At 45.2% G+C, this 18,530-nt stretch overlaps 1 protein-coding gene across 1 annotated transcript in view; it reads left to right on the top strand.

Moving 5' to 3' along the window:
- The window catches only part of TERB1 (telomere repeat binding bouquet formation protein 1), a 643,822-nt gene that overhangs the window by 43,292 nt on the left and 582,000 nt on the right, over positions 1-18,530 (top strand). Inside the window, exons 4-6 of the mRNA XM_029608198.1 lie at positions 15,577-15,687; positions 15,960-16,088; positions 17,240-17,371. Coding sequence (XP_029464058.1) covers positions 15,577-15,687; positions 15,960-16,088; positions 17,240-17,371 — 372 coding nt within the window. The remainder of the gene's footprint in view (positions 1-15,576; positions 15,688-15,959; positions 16,089-17,239; positions 17,372-18,530) is intronic.

The following is an 18,530-nucleotide window of genomic DNA, read 5'->3' as shown; positions in this document are numbered from 1 at the left end:
GCGCGCCCCTTGGAGCGTCCCAGAGCCAGGGCCGCTATCCCCTGCCGACCGGCACCGGAAAAATTCTCATCAGCTCCACAAGCTTCCATTTTAAACCAACTAGATCAGGCTGAATCTTTCAGAGGTAAAGTTTGTAAGCTTGCATCTGTATACAAACGTACAAGCCACATTGCCGACATCAGCAACCACTCATCCAGCCTCATCCAGCAACCACTCATCCAGCCTCATCCAGCAACCACTCTTCCATCCTTCACCCAGCCTCATCCAGCAACCACTCCTCCATCCTTCACCCAGCAACCACTCATCCAGCAACCACTCTTCCATCCTTCACCCAGCAACCACTCATCCAGCCTCATCCAGCAACCACTCTTCCAGCCTCATCCAGCCTCATCCAGCAACCACTCTTCCAGCCTCATCCAGCAACCACTCTTCCATCCTTCACCCAGCAACCACTCATCCAGCCTCATCCTGCAACCACTCATCCAGCCTCATCCAGCAACCACTCATCCAGCCTCATCCAGCAACCACTCTTCCATCCTTCACCCAGCAACCACTCATCCAGCCTCATCCAGCAACCACTCTTCCAGCCTCATCCAGCAACCACTCTTCCAACCTCATCCAGCAACCACTCATCCAGCCTCATCCAGCAACCACTCTTCCATCCTTCACCCAGCAACCACTCATCCAGCCTCATCCAGCAACCACTCATCCAGCCTCATCCAGCAACCACTCTTCCAGCCTCATCCAGCAACCACTCATCCAGCCTCATCCAGCAACCACTCTTCCATCCTTCACCCAGCAACCACTCATCCAGCCTCATCCAGCAACCACTCTTCCAGCCTCATCCAGCCTCATCCAGCAACCACTCTTCCAGCCTCATCCAGCAACCACTCTTCCATCCTTCACCCAGCAACCACTCATCCAGCCTCATCCTGCAACCACTCATCCAGCCTCATCCAGCAACCACTCATCCAGCCTCATCCAGCAACCACTCTTCCATCCTTCACCCAGCAACCACTCATCCAGCCTCATCCAGCAACCACTCTTCCAGCCTCATCCAGCAACCACTCTTCCAACCTCATCCAGCAACCACTCATCCAGCCTCATCCAGCAACCACTCTTCCATCCTTCACCCAGCAACCACTCATCCAGCCTCATCCAGCAACCACTCATCCAGCCTCATCCAGCCTCATCCAGCAACCACTCTTCCAGCCTCATCCAGCAACCACTCTTCCAGCCTCATCCAGCAACCACTCATCCAGCCTCATCCAGCAACCACTCATCCAGCCTCATCCAGCAACCACTCTTCCAGCCTCATCCAGCAACCACTCTTCCATCCTTCACCCAGCAACCACTGTTCCATCCTTATCCAGCAACCACTCTTCCATCGTTCTAGGACAACTAATCCTTATATCACCTCCCACATAAGGACTCAATTCCACTCTCCAGCTCCTCATCATGCACCCTATCCCTATACCTACAATCCCCTACAAGCCTAAACTCTCAACCAACAAACCCAGGATTCTAGGCATCCGACAACAGAGACTGATTCCAATCATGATTTCTCCCATCTCTCAAACACTAGGACTAACCCTATTTACGCTCACATTGTTCAACGCACAATCGATTACTAAAAAACTCCACCTCCTCAATGATCACCTGACTGATAACAACCCCGACATTTGCGCCATTACTGAAACATGGCTGAAACCCACTGACACAGTTCTATTGAACCAGCTCCCCACACACCTCTATGACGTACACTCAATCCCCAGAACCAAAAAAAAAGGTGGAGGGATCCTGCTAGCTTCCAAAAAAAGCCTAGGGCTCGCACCACAACTATCCACTACAATAAACAACACTGAAATTACCTTTTTCAACTCAGACCATCTACAAATAGCCCTAGTCTACTCACCACCTGGTACGCTAGATACTGACCCTTCACCATTAATTGAACTCACAACCAAACACTTCAGACAGGACAAACCAGCTATACTGATGGGAGACTTTAACCTACATGTAAACAGCGCCCGCCCTACCCAAAACTGTGACATCCTTCTCACAGCACTAAACTACCTTGGCTTCAATCAGATTGTCAAAGATCCCACGCACAAAGCGGGTCACACCCTAGACCTGATCTTTCTCAATAATGGCATAACTTCGATCACCAAGCCTTCATGTGACCCGGTCCCATGGTCAGACCACCACCTTATCACTGCGGAACTTGAAATCAAAGACCAGCCTCGTCTCACCCACACAGCTACCACCATTCACTACAGGAAACCCTGCTCCATTGACAGTCTTAGTAAAACGCTCAACAAAGAACTCGACAGACTGGACCTCACAGACGCTTCAACAGCCATCAACTCCTGGATTATGATAACAAATGAGGTCGCAGATATATCCTGCCCCTCCATCACCAAATCTCTGAAACCACCACAAGCCAATAGACATCCGTGGTACACTCCAACATTAAAATCTCTTAAACAAGAACTTAGGAAAAAAGAAAACAACTGGCGCAAATCTCCATCCACCACCTCAACTCTAAACTACAAATCCCACCTTAACACTTACAGACTAGCTATCCTCAAAGCCAAAAAAGATTTTTTTGCAAAAAAAATCCACAACTTCGCTTTCGACTCCAAAGCCCTATTCTCATTTGTATCATCCCTAACTAAACCCTCTCCACCTATCATCCCAGAAGAACAAGCAGCAGACAAAGCATTGGAACTAGCGATCTTTTTCGATAACAAGATCACCAACCTCCTCAAGCCTATCTCCACCCAACATCTGACAGCAACACCCCCTAGCACCTCAATCACAATCCCCACCCAACATATGACTTCAACACCACCGAACACCTCAACTCACAACAAAAAATACAGCCTATCATCATTCGAGACCCCATCATCCTTGGAAATTGAAATCATCCTCAATAAACTTAAACCATCCTCTCACCCATTGGACTCCATTCCCTCCAATCTCTTATTATCTACTCCCAACACCATTTCCAAAGCATTAGCAAACATCATACACTGCTCCTTAACTCAAGGAAAGGTCCCAGAACAACTCAAAATAGCCATTCTGAAACCTTTACTAAAAAAACCTAATTTGTCAACAACAGACCCTGCGAATTTCCGCCCCATCGCTAACCTACCACTAATCTCAAGAGTGATGGAAAGATTCGTCAATAAGCAACTGTCAGATTACCTGGAGGAGAACAACATACTCTCCCCCTTTCAGTTCGGTTTCAGGAAATCACAAAACACAGAAGCCTTACTAACATCACTATCTGACACCATCCTCTACAACCTTGAAAGAAAACAATCATAACTCCTCGCTCTGCTCGACCTATCCGCCGCATTCGACACAGTTAACCATACCATCCTCCTCGAGCGGCTATCAGAGATAGGAATCCAAGGGGAAGCTCACAGTTGGTTTCAATCATTCCTGGAAAATAGATTCTACAAAGTCAAAATCAACAATGCAGAATCACCTCCTATCAAATCAACCAGAGGAGTACCTCAAGGTTCATCGCTCTCCCCTACCCTTTTTAACATTTACTTGCTTCCACTCTGCCACCTACTTTCCAGCCTCAAGCTAAAGCACTATATTTTCGCTAATGACATTCAGATACTTCTTCCCATTACAGAATCACTGCAAAAAACTTGGGCTCATTGGAACAACTGCTTACTATCCATCAATTCCCTGTTATCCAGCCTGAACCTTATACTCAACACAAATAAAACAGAAATCCTCATCATCTCGCCTGACGAAAACCACACTCTCTTCAAGGCCCAAAGCACAACACCATCCACAATACCACCCATCAACCACTCACCTTCCGTCAGGGACTTAGGGGTGCGCCTCGACAATCAATTCAACTTTAAATCTTTCATTCACAATACAACAAAAGAATGTTACTTCAAACTTCAAGTGCTCAAAAATTTGAAACCACTTCTCCACTTCAGCGACTTCCGTTTAGTAGTTCAGTCCATAATTCTGTCCAAGTTAGACTACTGTAATTCTCTTCTGCTAGGTCTGCCAATCTCATCCATAAAACCCTTACAGATGGTACAAAACACGGCGGCAAGGTTACTCACCAACACAAACAAAAGAGCACACATCACACCTATTCTGATCTACCTCCACTGGCTGCCTATAAAAGCTAGAATCACCTTCAAGACTTTATCAATGATCCACAAGGATATCATGGGCAACGCACACCTAAATCTTATCTCACAACTCCGCCTTCACACATCAAATAGACCAATTAGATATAATTACAAAGGTTCTTTACATGCTCCCCCGATTAAGACTTCACTAGCTAAACGAGCACTCTCCACAGCCGGGCCCACCCTTTGGAACTCTTTACTGCCTGATTTTCGACTAGAAACCTGCCATTTAACTTTCAAGAAAAACCTAAAAACGTGGCTCTTCCGGCAAGCCTTTCCGGAATCACAGGAACACTTTGACACCGGTTCAACATAAAGTCCATGACCATCCATACACCCTCAGGACCAAAATACGCACTACCTGGACAGTTCTCTTATTATAAAGACCCTTTCTTGTTGCTTCAGCCTCAGCTCGTGCTCGTCTCATAGTTATGCCATTTTAAATGCCCACTGTCACCTGTTTACCTTTACCAGCTCATTTCATCCACCAATAATTTGCAGTTAATACCTCTTACTCATGATATTTGACAAATGTATAAGCATTTTTATTTTATATTTTATATATTTATTTATATATATATATTTATGTATATATATCTATATATAAGATTTATATTTATTGATTTACGTTTTATTGTTCTATTCGCAGTTTATTGTTTATGTTATGCTGTACGCTTTAGTTCAATACTCTGTTTTATTGTTTAATGTAACGCCTTACTTGCGAAAGTTTTGTTTTATGGAAACCGACCTGATTCGATTATGTATATCGAGAAGGTCGGTATATAAAAACTCTAAATAAATAAATAAATAAATTTCTGACCAAGTATTTTCTATGGACCTTGAGAAGGTCCAGGGGATCCGCGATTGGCCCCAGCCAGTAGGCCTCCGAGCCTTACGTTTTCTTGGTTTTACCAATTATTGCTGGAGCTTCATTGCTAATTACTCTTCCCTAGTTGCCCCACTCACCCCTATGAGTAGGAAAGGGGCCAACACCCAGGTATGGACATCCAAAACACTAGCCGCCTTTCAGACCATCAAGGAGGCTTTCTGTTCTGGCCCTTGCCTGCAGCACCCGGATCCCAAACGTCCATTCGTCGTAGAGGTTGACGCCTCTGCAATCGGTGCAGGAGCCGTTTTGAGACAGCTTTCTCCTAAGGGCAAACTGATTCCCTGCTCTTTCTATTCACATAAGTTTTCTCCCATGGAACAGCGTTACACCATTGGTGATCATGAACTCCTCACAGTCAAGTTGGCACTCCAAGAGTGGCGTCCTTGGTTAGAAGGGGCGCAACATATGTTTACCATCTTCACTGGCCTACACCTGAACTTCCCTGTATCACCCTATTCCACCCTTCCCCACTTCCACTACAGGACTTACGCCACTTCTCCCTACTACCCCTGCTCCTTTACCTGTCCTACAATTCGACAGACTTACCACTTATCCCCTACCCCCCCGCCCTTCGCCCCCCCCCCGCTGCCAACTCAATCAATGACTTACACTAAATATCCTTAACTCCCTCAGAACATAGCATTCCACTTTAAACATAAATAATTTCCAGGCCATGCTTTTGATTGTTATAATTCTTCCCCCTCCTGGACAGCAAATACGTTCTCCACATAGGGGCGGATTTTCAGAGCCCTGCTCGCGTAAATCCGCCCAAAACCGGGCGGATTTACGCGAGCAGGGCCCTGCGCGCCGGGAAGCCTATTTTACATAGGCCTCCCGGCGCGCAAGTCCCGGGGTTCTCCGAGGGGGGCGTGTTGGGGGGCGGGCCCGGTCGTCGCGGCGTTTCGGGGGCGTGTCGGCAGCGTTTTGGGGGCGGGTACGGGGGCGTGGCTACGGCCCGGGGCGGTCCGGGGGCGTGGCCGCGCCCTCCGTACCCGCCCCCAGGTCGCGGCCCGGCGCGCAGGAGGCCCGCTGGCGCGCGGGGATTTACGCCTCCCGGAGGGAGGCGTAAATCCCCCAACAAAGGTAAGGGGGGGGTTTAGACAGGGCCAGGCGGGTGGGTTAGGTAGGGGAAGGGAGGGGAAGGTGAGGGGAGGGCAAAGGAAAGTTCCCTCCGAGGCCGCTCCGATTTCGGAGCGGCCTTGGAGGGAACGGGGGTAGGCTGCGCGGCTCGGCGCGCGCCGGCTATACAAAATCCATAGCCTTGCGCGCGCCGATCCAGGATTTTAGCAGATACGCACGGCTCCGCGCGTATCTACTAAAATCCAGCGTACTTTTGTTTGCGCCTGGAGCGCAAACAAAAGTAGGCTATTCGCGCGCCTTTTAAAATCCGCCCCATAGTGTATAGTCTCTGAATACCCTGCTCTTACCTTAAGTATATACTTCTTCACATCAGCCGTGTATATAATTTTCTATCAATATGGCCAGTGATCTACTCCGAACATAATTAACTCACTCTGGTCTTAGTGTCTAACTGTGATTGTAAAAAAAATTTTCAGGTTATCCTTTTGATTGAATTGTTTGAATATTTTCTGCCCCCCATACATGGTTACCCTTTTTGCCTTTATAGCTCTTAGTCTCAATTTCCCAGATCAGTGTTTATTGTAAAGCTTGTTGCTACATTATGTTATATGTAAACCGATATGAGGTTCCCAACGACTGTCAGTATATAAAATTGTTTAAATAAATAAATAAATAAATAAATAAATAAATAAACTGACCATAAGAACCTTGAGCATCTTAAAGAAGCTCAACTCCTGAACCCTTGTCAAGCCCGTTGGGCACTCTTCTTTAAACAATTTAACTTCGTACTCTGTTTCCATCCTGGTTCCAAGAATCTCTGCGCTGATGCGCTATCCAGATCATTTGAACCTGAAGATGTTCCTGAAGTTCCTAGCTTCATCATTGATCCTGCCTGTATATCCCTTGCTGTGACCACTACAGTCCCTACTGGAAAAACCGTCATTACTCGTAGGTTATGTGAACAAGTTTTGAAATGGGCTCATGATTCCAATTTGGCAGGCTATCCGGGTCGTGCCAGAACCCTAGAGATGTTGCGAAGACACTATTGGTGGCCCAATATGGTGCAGGACTCCCGGAATTATGTGGACTCATGTCCCATCTGTGCACATCAGAAACCGCCCACTGGGAAGCCTTGGGGCTTACTTCAACCACTCCTGGCACCTACTGAGCCATGGTCTAGCATCTCGACGGACTTTATCATGGACCTGCCTCCTTCCCAGAACAACACTGTGATTTTGGTCATCATCGACCGTTTTTCGAAAATGGGTCACTTCATTCCCCTGCCGGGCCTCCCTTCAGCCCTGAAATTGGCGAAACTGTTTTTGAAGAACATCTTTCGCCTTCATGAACTCCCCAAGGAGATTATTTCCGATCGGGGACCACAGTTTGCTGCCAAATATTGGCGTTTCTTATGTAAGAAGTTCAAAATTTCCTTAAGCTACACATCGGCCTGTCATCCACAGGTCAATGGCCAAGCTGAAAGGACCAGTCAGACTCTGAAGACATTTCTCCACTCCTATGTAAATGATCAGCAGGATAACTGGTCTGATCTTCTTCCTTGGGCTGAGCTGTCGCACAATACGCATGTTGCTGCAGCCACCGACGTATCCCCATTTTCTATAGTGTTTGGACGGCAGCTCCGACTGCCTCTTCCTGTTCCTCTGACAGTTCCTTCTCCTGCGGCACAATCCATGGCTCACACCATTCGTCAAGTATGAAACCGAGCAAAAGAGCTTCTTTCTCAAGTCGCTGAACGCTCCAAGCATAACTCTGACATCCATAGACATCCTGCTCCACTGTTCTGTCCCAGCCAGAAAGTGTGGCTGAGCGCTCGACACATACGACTGAGACTTCCCTCTCATCGCTTGGCTCCGAAATACATAGGACCATTCCCTGTAATCCGAAGAGTGGGAGCTGTATCATACCAACTCCAGCTATCTCGTGCCATGGGTATCTATAACACATTCCATGTGTCCTTGTTAAAGCCGTTGGTCCTCTCCTGACCCTCACACACAGTGCCCGCTCCTCCACGGGTCTCTGCTGAACCTGACTCTTCCTTCCAGGTAAGGTCCTTAACGTTCGGCTACATCGAGGAAAATGGGAATACCTCTTAGCCTGGGAGAGTTATGGGGCCGAGGAGAATTCGTGGGAACCTTCCCATAATATCCTTGATAAAGAGCTTCTGAGGACCTTTCATAGGACACATCCTGACAAACCACGGCTGTGTAGGGGGAGGCCTAGAGGGGAGGGGGGGTGGGGTACTGTTACACACCCCGTCTGCGTCCGTCCCACGCACGGGCCTGCTCAACTTCATGGTTCCACGGCAGGTCCTAGGTCGGCCTCCCTAGCGGCAGCTGCTAGCACTTCCAGGCCCCGGCGTCCTGCGGCGGCAGTCGCCGGGCCTTTCAATGCGCATCAGGTCTCACACTGGAGCTCGGCGTCCTTGGCTGTGTTGGCCATGCCCCTACGTGCGCACACGCGGACCGCTCAGCCTCTTGTAGGGCCAAGGGCGGGTCTTAGCTCCGTGGCGCACCCTGATTGATTGCTTGTTATAAGGAAGTCCCTGCTTGTACTTCCTTGCCTTGGCAATCGGGTCGGCTTGTATACTAGATTGTCACTGCGCTTGTATCTTGCTCCTTTATTGTTCCAAGTCTCGTTCCAGGATCCTTCTGTTCCAATTCTGTTCCTGCTTCCTAGTTACAGCATCCTCCTGTTCCTGTTCATTTTCCCAGGTAGTAAATACAGACTGTCTCTCTGGTACTGACCTCGGCTTGCTCCTTGACCTGCCTGCCTGCTACCTGCCTTATTACTCCAGTTCGTTCCTCAATGTGCCTGCCTGCTACCTACCTTCTGACTCCAGTTCGTTCCTCAACCTGACTGCCTGCTGTCTGCCTTCTGACTCCAGTTCATTCCTCGACCTGCCTGCCTTCTGACTCCAGTTCGTTCCTCAACCTGCCTGCCTGCTGCCTGCCTCCTGACTCCAGTTCGTTCCTCGACCTGCTTGCCGGCCACCTGCCCTGACTCCAGCCTGCTACTCGACTAGCCTGTCTGCTGCTTGCCTCCTGACCTCAGCCTGCCTGTGACCTTGTCTCTGGATTCTGGCTCTGTTCCTCGCCTTGACATCACCTACGCTATTCTGGTCGTCCTTGTTCCACCTGACCACCAGTCTCAAACCTGACCGCACTCCCCTTCTGTCTGTGGGCATGCAGGACTTCCACTCTCCCAGGAGACCCTGCAAGGCCCACCTAAGTCCAAGCGGCCCGGGTCCCTACGGACTCCTCCCGGGGGGACCTTGGGCTTCCAGTGGTGAAGCTTTTCCAAGCCGCTTTCTTCTTCCATGCTCCGCCCCCTGGGAACAGTTGCCTCCTGGTCCCTACCAGGAGGCTGTTCTCCACTGCCTCAGGACAAGGGTCCACCAAGAGGGCAACATCAATCCTTAGAGGGAGCATTAACTAATCCCTAAAATAATCATCTAATCTACTAACAGCAGTTACAATAAAATATGTAAATGAAAAAATATTTTCTGCAAGAACATTCAAAACCACTTCCTGTATGCAAGTGAAATTAATAAATAACAAACTTTTATTTAAAATAGAAATGAGGAAGAGATAATCAATGCTATAAAAGCCAGTGATAAGTACCATCGTTTTCACAGCAAGAATTAAAGTTACACAAAAACTGGACCTTTAAAATCCAGACAGACCCTCACCAATTACAGAATAGAAATGTGCCAGCAAAAACTGAACTGGAAACCATAAGCCCAACTGTGTTATGCAGTGCCACAATGGAAAAACAGAAACATCATCACTCCTCTCAAAACATCAAGCAATAAAATCGGAGATATCAAACATCATCCATAATATTAAAACCATGTTAATAAGAATAAATGTCAAATAGTCGACGAACAGAGAGAGAATAGATGGCGCTTAATTGAAAAGGATTGCGAGGAATGCTCTGGTTTTCAATCTGAATTTTCATTTCCTTTTGCCTACCGGACAGAATTCCACATACTAAAAGGAAAGCCAAGCTCCGGGAGAGTTTGGCGGTTTCAGAAGTGTCTTTTTCTCTGGGTCAGTCATTAACACCAAGCTTCTTTGCTTCAACTCCGACTTTGCCGGGAACGAGGGCCGCGAACGGAGGTGACGCAGAGTGAATGACACCTACACCGGCCGAGATATCGCTTAGCCTCGGCGTGCCTAAGACTCCGTCCCCCCCTCATGGGTATATTGCTGCGGATTTTCTACAACTTATTGATTCTCCCAACGGTTCGAAAGGGGAACAAGAAAAAGTTACCTCTTTAGAATTTTCCAGAGGAGTGTCCACCAAGATGAAGGGAACCGTGGGTGAGAACCTGGCTCTTCAGATAGAAGAAAAACAGGTTTCCTCTCAACAGCCTGCCGCGGAGGCCGCCTTAGTGGAACAGATTCTGGATGCCAACGGAGAAGCTGAAAGTCTGGGTGAGCAGGAAATGAACTTAAAGCCTTTTCTTATCAAACCTCCTATAATAACTCTCGAATCGCTATGGGAAGCTTCGGCTTCAATTGAAAACGCTATACTTATCTTAGCAAATATTGTACTGGCTACGAATAAATGGTTTATGGCTATGGAGAAAAAGATCGTGGGACAAGATTTCCCATTGATAGCAGGGCTGAATTAGCCATGCTGTCTGGGAGAGCACCACGATCCCAGGTAGGCGGAGTTTCTCTTAGCTTGTCACAGAGTTTTGAAACTCTGCGTCTGCGCGGTTGTCTTCGCGTGCAGTTCTCTCAGCTCTTCAGTTTCTTTTTTTCCGCGAGCCGTTCGCACACGGGGTATTTTTTCTCTTAGCTGACTAACTTTTTTCGTCAAATTTTTTCCAAGATATCACATCCCAGATGGCGCCGAAGTCGTCTGGTTTCAAATATTGCCAATGTGGCAAAATTATGTCCATCACGGATGGACATAATTATTGCTACATTTGCTTAGGCCCAGACCACGACCAAAAGTCGTGCTGGGACTGCGGCAGGATGTCCCTGACAGCCCAGCGACACCGAGCTGCGAAGATGGAAGGGCTCCGTATGGGATCTTCGGCCCCACCATCTTCCATACATTCTTCGCCAGGACCGGCAAAATCGGGTAAGGCTCACCCGAAGCGGGCATCCTTGCTGGGACCAGCGGGGCTAGAAAGGCCCCAAGAAGCGCTACAGGCCAGGGTCTCACACACCCTCAAGGCCTCGTACAAAAGTCGGGGATCCGACAGAGGAGCTACGGTGTAAATCACCGGAAGGCATTTCGTCTGACCTACTGCTGTCTGCGTCATCGAAATCAAAATACGACGCCTCAGGACACAGGGAGCATGGCGCACCTATGGCGCATTGCCGTCACGCCGAATCTTCGATACGTCATACGACGCACGGAACAAGCACGGCGTACGGAACAAGCACGGCGCATGGAGCGAGCGCGGCGCACGGAGCAGGCACGGCGCATGAAGCAATTGTGCATCAAGCTAAGACACATGGAGCACATAAGGCACGAAGCAAATCACATGACGCGCCCACAGAGCATAGAATAATCAGAGATGCTCCGACAACTCATGGTGCAAAAACAATGCACCTTCAATCACCAGAAAGAAGTTTATTGGGCAAACATTGCCATGAAGCACACCATATTGCTTCCACAAGGCCAATAATAAGATCAAGAAGTTCTTCAAGATCTGAGGTAGACATTGAAGACTTCTCGGCATCAGATTCTCTATCATCAGGCCGTTCTCCAAGTGGTACTTCTTTGGCCAGTCTCTCATCACTTTCTAGAGACAAGAGACGTTCTTCTTCTTTACAAATGCCATTAACAAAACTTATTCACCCTTCGCCAGTTATACCCCCCTCAAGGTCAACACAAGCGAAAAGCACCGGAGGATATTTTGCTTGTGGCAATTCCAACAAAACACCCAAAGCAAAAGTTGCATATTCCTCCACAGGGTACTTTGGCGGTATCTACTATGACGAAAATCTCAGATATTCTCAAGAACTGGAAAAAACAAAGGAATTACCACCACAACATTCTCCAAAGGATTCTCCTGTATCACCCCTTGGTGTACAACCTCTAGAACCGGTGAAAGAGGATGCTCCAACTCAACCTACAAGCCCAGGTTCTCCAGAATCAGTTCAGTCTCTAAACTCTTCAACTGGAATGCCATCTGACCCTCAAGAATTCGTCTTATTTTATTATTTATATTTTCCTCTGCAACTGGACTACAATATCTAAGTTCAAAAATTCAAAAACTCATTTTATCTTATTTACATCTGGCATGGTTAATATGTCACTATATCCAAGTTAAATAGTTAAATTATACAGATTATATTACACAATTTTATTAATTACAATGTTAATCTATAATATTTATTATCATTATGTTTTATTGTCATCCAGTTATATTGTTACATATGTGCCACTGTTCTATGTAAAGCCCCTTATCTTGTTGGGCAGTTTATTGTTATATGTAAACCGGAGTGATTTGTAGTCTCTATAAGAACCTCGGTATATAAAAAATTAAAAATAAATAATAAGAAGGGTTACCTGAACCGTATTCTCCTTCGGAGGACTTAACATATGCTAAATTTGTTGAGAAAGTGCGCAGCCTTCTTCAGATAGAAATGGGAAGAATACCAGACTCCAGAGCAGAAATGCTCGGAATATTAAAGATATTCGAATCTCCTCCCGAACCCACTGCTCTTCCTCCTCATTCTGTCTTGGAAAATCTACTATTCAAAATCTGGAAAACCCCTTTTTCATCGCCGGCTACTTCAAGGAAAATTGACATCAAATATAAGATGCGTAACTCAATAATTTACGAATCTGCGCAACTACCCCACCAATCTATTGTGGTAGAATCAGCCTTGTCCAAAGCAACACGGAATAAATTGCATTCGAACACATCACTGGGAAGAGAAAATAAAGCCCTAGATGATTTTGGAAAAAGGATCTATCATTCCTCTGTGCTTACCAATAGGATACAGCATCACCAATTTTACATCACGCAGTACCTCTTTGAAACACTTCAAAAACTGCATCCACTGTGTCTTTTGGAAGACAATATACCACACCAGTCTTTCTTAGACATGGAAGAGGGACTTAGGCACTTACTGCGATCTATTTATGAATCATTCGAATCTTCAGCAAGACCGTCTAATTCTGCTAATGCGGCCAGGCACATGGCTCGGCTCTTTGGAGATAAGTTTGGAGACATAGTATCGCATTTGAAGGAACAAACCGCAGCTGTGCAATCTCTCACCACTCCTGCAGAGTCTCAAAAGCTGCAACACCGATCTTATCCTTACCGTCGTCGGTATTACTCCAGACCATACAATAGGCCTTACTCGCAATACAGATCACAACCATATGTCCCTCCAAGAAATACAGCTCCACAAAATTCTAGAGGTCCGGCCAGACAACAAAGACCAGCAAAACAAACACCGGCCCCTCAGCAGAAATCTGCCTCATCTTTTTTAAATTAATGCAGCCACCACTACTACCGAATTTCATAGGAGGACACCTTCAATTTTTTTTCCACGATTGGGATTCCATCACTTCAGACCAGTGGGTACTCAATATTATCAAAAACGGTTACTCTCTAAATTTTCAATCCACTCCTTCTCTTCCTCATATTCCTCCGAAGAGGATGATACCAACCCACTCTATATACCTCACAGCGGAATTGAACAATCTACAAATTCAACAGTCTATACAGATTATTCCCCTTCATCAACAACACCAAGGGTTTTATTCCCAATATTTCCTCATTCCAAAGATGTCAGGGGGCCTATGACCCATTCTGGATCTCAGACCACTCAAACACATAAAGAGGGAGAAATTCAAAATGACTCAAAAATATCCTACCGCTGATTCAGCACAACGATTGGCTATGTTCCATCGACCTGAAGGATGCATATTCCCATATACCAATTCACCAGTCTTCTTGGCGTTACCCATGTTTCCAAGTTCACAATGTACATTACCAATACAAGGTGCTCCCATTTGGCCTATCTTCAGCACCAAGAGTATTCACCAAATGTCTGGCAGTGGTGGTGGCTCACCTCAGGAAACTTTCCATCCAAATATTTCCTTATCTGGACAATTAGTTGATAGTAGCATCGGATCAGGCTACACTGAGAGATCATACAATACACACGATCAAATGTCTGCAGATGTTGGGATTTATTATCAATTTCGAAAAATCTCACCTACACCTCAATCAGTCTATTGTTTTTCCCACCTTCTTTTCAAGGTCTCACTCCCACTCAGGGGAATGGCTCTTCATACTTTGGATGGTAAAAGGGCCTTGATTTTCTATTTAGATCACACGGCCATCCACAGGCAGTCCACTCAGCTGTTTGTGTCCTTTGATTCCAACAGGCTGGGAGTTGCGTGGGTAAACAGGCCTTGTCAAATTGGCTTGCGGATTGCATTGCCTTCTTCTATGCGCAGGCATGCCTTCCGCTAGCCGGCAGATTAAAAGGTTCACTCTGTGCGGGCTATGTCGAAATCGGTGGCTCATTTACGTGCAGTCCTCCGTCATCGAAATCTGCTGCAACCTTGAGTTCTCTTCACACATTTGCGGCTCATTATTTCATGGATAAAGACAGGCGTCAGGACAGTGCTTTTGGTCAATTCATCTTGCGCAACCTGTTCCAGGCTTGAACCCAACTCTTCTGTGGGAACCAGACTGTCCTCTACTAACCTATAGCACTGCAGTCATGTTGTGCCCGATGCCACCTTGTTCGGTCACTGTTGGCCTCTTCTGTTCTCAGGGACAATCTGGCGCTTGGTATTCACCCACATGTGAGAACTACCATCCCGCTTGTCCTAGGAGAAAGTGAGTTGGTTACCTGTAACAGGTGTTCTCCTAGGACAGCAGGATGTTAGTCCTCAGGAATCCCGCCTACCTTCCCATGGAGTTGTTTTATTTTTTCGCTCGTATCTTTTATCTGTGATACGAGACTGAAAGGGGACCTCACGTGGACACAAGGATAGAGGTATGCTGGGCATGCTTAATGTGCTGCTCAAAGCTTCTAGGAACTTTGACAAAAGTTTTTCTGTGCCAGGCTCCTTCGGATGATGTCCTAGGAGAACACCTGTTACAGGTAAGCAACTGCGCTTTACTAATCTGTGACTTCAAAATCTGTAATAGTACTTAAGAAATATGAATTCTGTTATTTAGAATAAATTATTAATGGAAACTATTATATTATGTTTATTTTGCAAGTCTTAATCTCTAATTACTCCAACAGCAAATTTAAATGAATATCTCTAATGCTTTTAATCTTGCCTTCTAAGCAAATATAGCTTTCTTTTGTAATATTTTTAGAATATTAATGATAATTATTAAATAAAATGCAAAATACAACTTCCCAGGGAAAAGCTATCTTAATATGAAAGTCTCTTTTGATCATTTAGAGATGAAGACTGATCTGAACTTGCTGCTTGAGTGTCTAAAATACCAAATGGACAATCCTGCTTCACAGAAGGAAGCACTGGTCACCATTTGTTCGATTTGTCAACAAAACAGTTAAGATTCTGATTAGTAACTCTTTTGAATTAGAATTATTTGCCCAATATCTGCAATGTTATATCATTGTCTCTTAAAATTATAATAAAATTGAGTGACTGTATAAGCTTTACAAAAAAAATAAAATTTGGGGATTTTTTCTGTGAATTTTTTAAAATAAAATTATGGTATATAGACTTAGCCAAACATCTAAATATTGACCCCATTGTGTTCAATGCACGAGATACAGATTTTTTTTTCCTACGTCATTAATTTTCTGCCTGCATTTCAGATGAAGCAAGTGATTATTTTCGAGAGATTGGTGGTTTGATGTTTGTAAATAACCTTGCTAAGTCAAGCGTGGAGTGCATGGTGAAAGAAGCTGCTTTGTTCACCTTAGGAGCTCTGGCAGAAAGTAATGGTAATATAACAAAAGTCTCTCTTCATCGTTTTCTGTCCCATTTTCCAGCCTGTATGTGTTGTTGCTCATAGAAGCACTTAATCTATCTTTCTATACTTTTTTAACAGTATTGAAAAACTTGTTATAAGACATCTTTCTATATATAATTTGCTAGATGTGTAATTATCACAGTTTTACACTTGAAAAAACCTATTTGGCATCCGCTTTTGCAACATGTGTTGATTGACTGATTGCTTTCACATTCTTCTTAGTATCCCACCCAAAATTCACCCTAAAAAATGTGAATTAAAACAGATTTTTCCATTTTACGCCTTTACTGTGGGTCTGCAGGGTGAAAGTGTATGAGTTACAGAGAAACAGGGTAACTATGCATGTTGCTGTAGACAAACGGGGTGAAGATATGTGCACTGTTCATTTGTGCATTCAAGATATGGCAGAACAGAAGGGTTAAAGTATGCATGTTGTGATGGAGAAACAGGGGAAATGTATGTGTGCTGTGTACCCATGCTTTCTGTATTTCGTGGAAATAAAAGTATGCACACCGTTTGTGTTCACTGTTGAGAAAGTGAGGTTACGTATATGGACGTCATTTTCTCCTGTTATTTCTGGTGGGTACTTCCACTAGTTTTAGTAGAGATACACAAATTGACAGTTTATAAAGACCACTAGACCAAAATGATCCATTAATATTCCCTACCTACTTAAATAATGTAAAATTGTATCTTTGGCTTTATCGTTGCTGTTGCAGTGCTCAGGAATCTTTGTACTTGTCCTGTTCTATACTGAATTTTGATACCATTTTTGCCCATATTACCTTCATTGGAAGGCTATTCCATGCATCCACCACCTTTCTATAGTAGTATGACAATATGTCTAAATGGTTCAAAAGCTGAAGTATGGCATGAATGCAACTTTTCAATTTGTTACATGCTTTTGTCCCAAGAGCAACATGATTCTTAGCAAAAACTGTAGAACGTTATGAACCAATTTGCTGAATACTTAAAGCATTCTTTCATAGCTACAGGTTTGGAATTTGTGGATCTTTGCTGAAAACTTTAATTGAAAAGGAAAAAATTAAAACTGAGGAATTTGAAATCTGGCATTTAAAACTTTGATATTTACCTATTTCGTCTCTTATGTGCATATTTTAGTTTTCTGTCAACAAACCTTGTGCACTTCTGAATTGTTTGAAGACATTATTATGACCTTATCTACTGGGGAATCTTCAATTACTTTGAAAAGAATGGCCATTTATGTTGTTCTAGTCATGGTTTCAAATAACAGTGAGTGATTTTCATTTTCTTGCTATATATTTGTAAATGAAAATTAATGATAAATATTAAATTAATAAAAATTAATGAAAATTCCCTGTTCGTACCTGGATCAGTCGAGACACCTGGGTTCATCTCCCCCTATCAGCAGATGGAGACAGAGAAAAAAACCTCGCTGACACCGTATCTAAGCAACCGTGCCACCTGCAGTTCGTCAGTATTTCTCTGTCTCCAGCAGATGGCGGAGGCTGTTAATCCTGTAGTTCTGCAGTTGACTAATTTTTTCCAGCTAATTTTTTTCTTTTGAGCCTTCCTCCTGGGGGTTTCTTTCTTTTTTTTTTAGAATCCTTAGGGTTCTTCCCTGTCCGGTTGAGGCAGTTGAGCCGGGGGTTGATACACTTGTGTGTGCTTGGTCTGGGCACCCGTGAGGTGTAAATCTGGTTGTCCATATACCTCCCTTGATGAGGCTGCTGAGGAGGCTGCAGGCTCTTTACAATACTTTTTTACAAGAATGTTTTGGCTATTTTTGCCTATTTTTCAGGGCAGGTTGTTCATTTTTAACTAAAGCTAATTAAAAAAAAACCAAAACAAAACTGTGTTTGTACAGGAGCACTGCTCTACAGGTGAGGACTTCCTCCCCTTAGGTAGGAACTTTTTGTGGGGCTCTGGCTGTTTGTTTGGGGGACCTTTTCTTCTGTCGTGGTGAGTACCTTCAGAGAAAGGATTTTCATTTTATCTCTATCTTATGGCTCACGGCAGGACATGCCGTTCATGCGGCTCTGATTATTCCTGGCATAATAGGTCGGGGTTATGCCCTAACTGTGCGAACGGTGGGGAGGGTTTGTCTGTGGCTCTTTCTCCCACTAAACAGTGTCAAGTATCGTCTTTTGGATCAGCTGCAACTTCTTTTTTACCTCACCCAGTTGGCACGGGAACGGCGGCCATTTTAGATTTTGCTACGGCAGTTCCCGCGTCACCATGGGGAGGGGGAGGGCTAGAAGGGGAGGAAAGCAATGGTTTGCCTGGTTTTCAACCACAACATGCTGGTTTTGGTGTAGGGAGGCTTTTCTCCACAGACTTTGTTTTGTTACTTCATGATGCCGATATGGACAATCAGAAAGTGGCTTGGGGGACTACACAGCCACAGATTCCACCAGTCCAGCCCACCGAG

The sequence above is a fragment of the Rhinatrema bivittatum genome, chromosome 7, assembly GCF_901001135.1.
Source record: "Rhinatrema bivittatum chromosome 7, aRhiBiv1.1, whole genome shotgun sequence".
Classification (NCBI taxonomy): domain Eukaryota; kingdom Metazoa; phylum Chordata; class Amphibia; order Gymnophiona; family Rhinatrematidae; genus Rhinatrema; species Rhinatrema bivittatum.
Note: the sequence above shows the minus strand (reverse complement) of the source record. Positions and strands in the feature narration are given on the sequence as shown.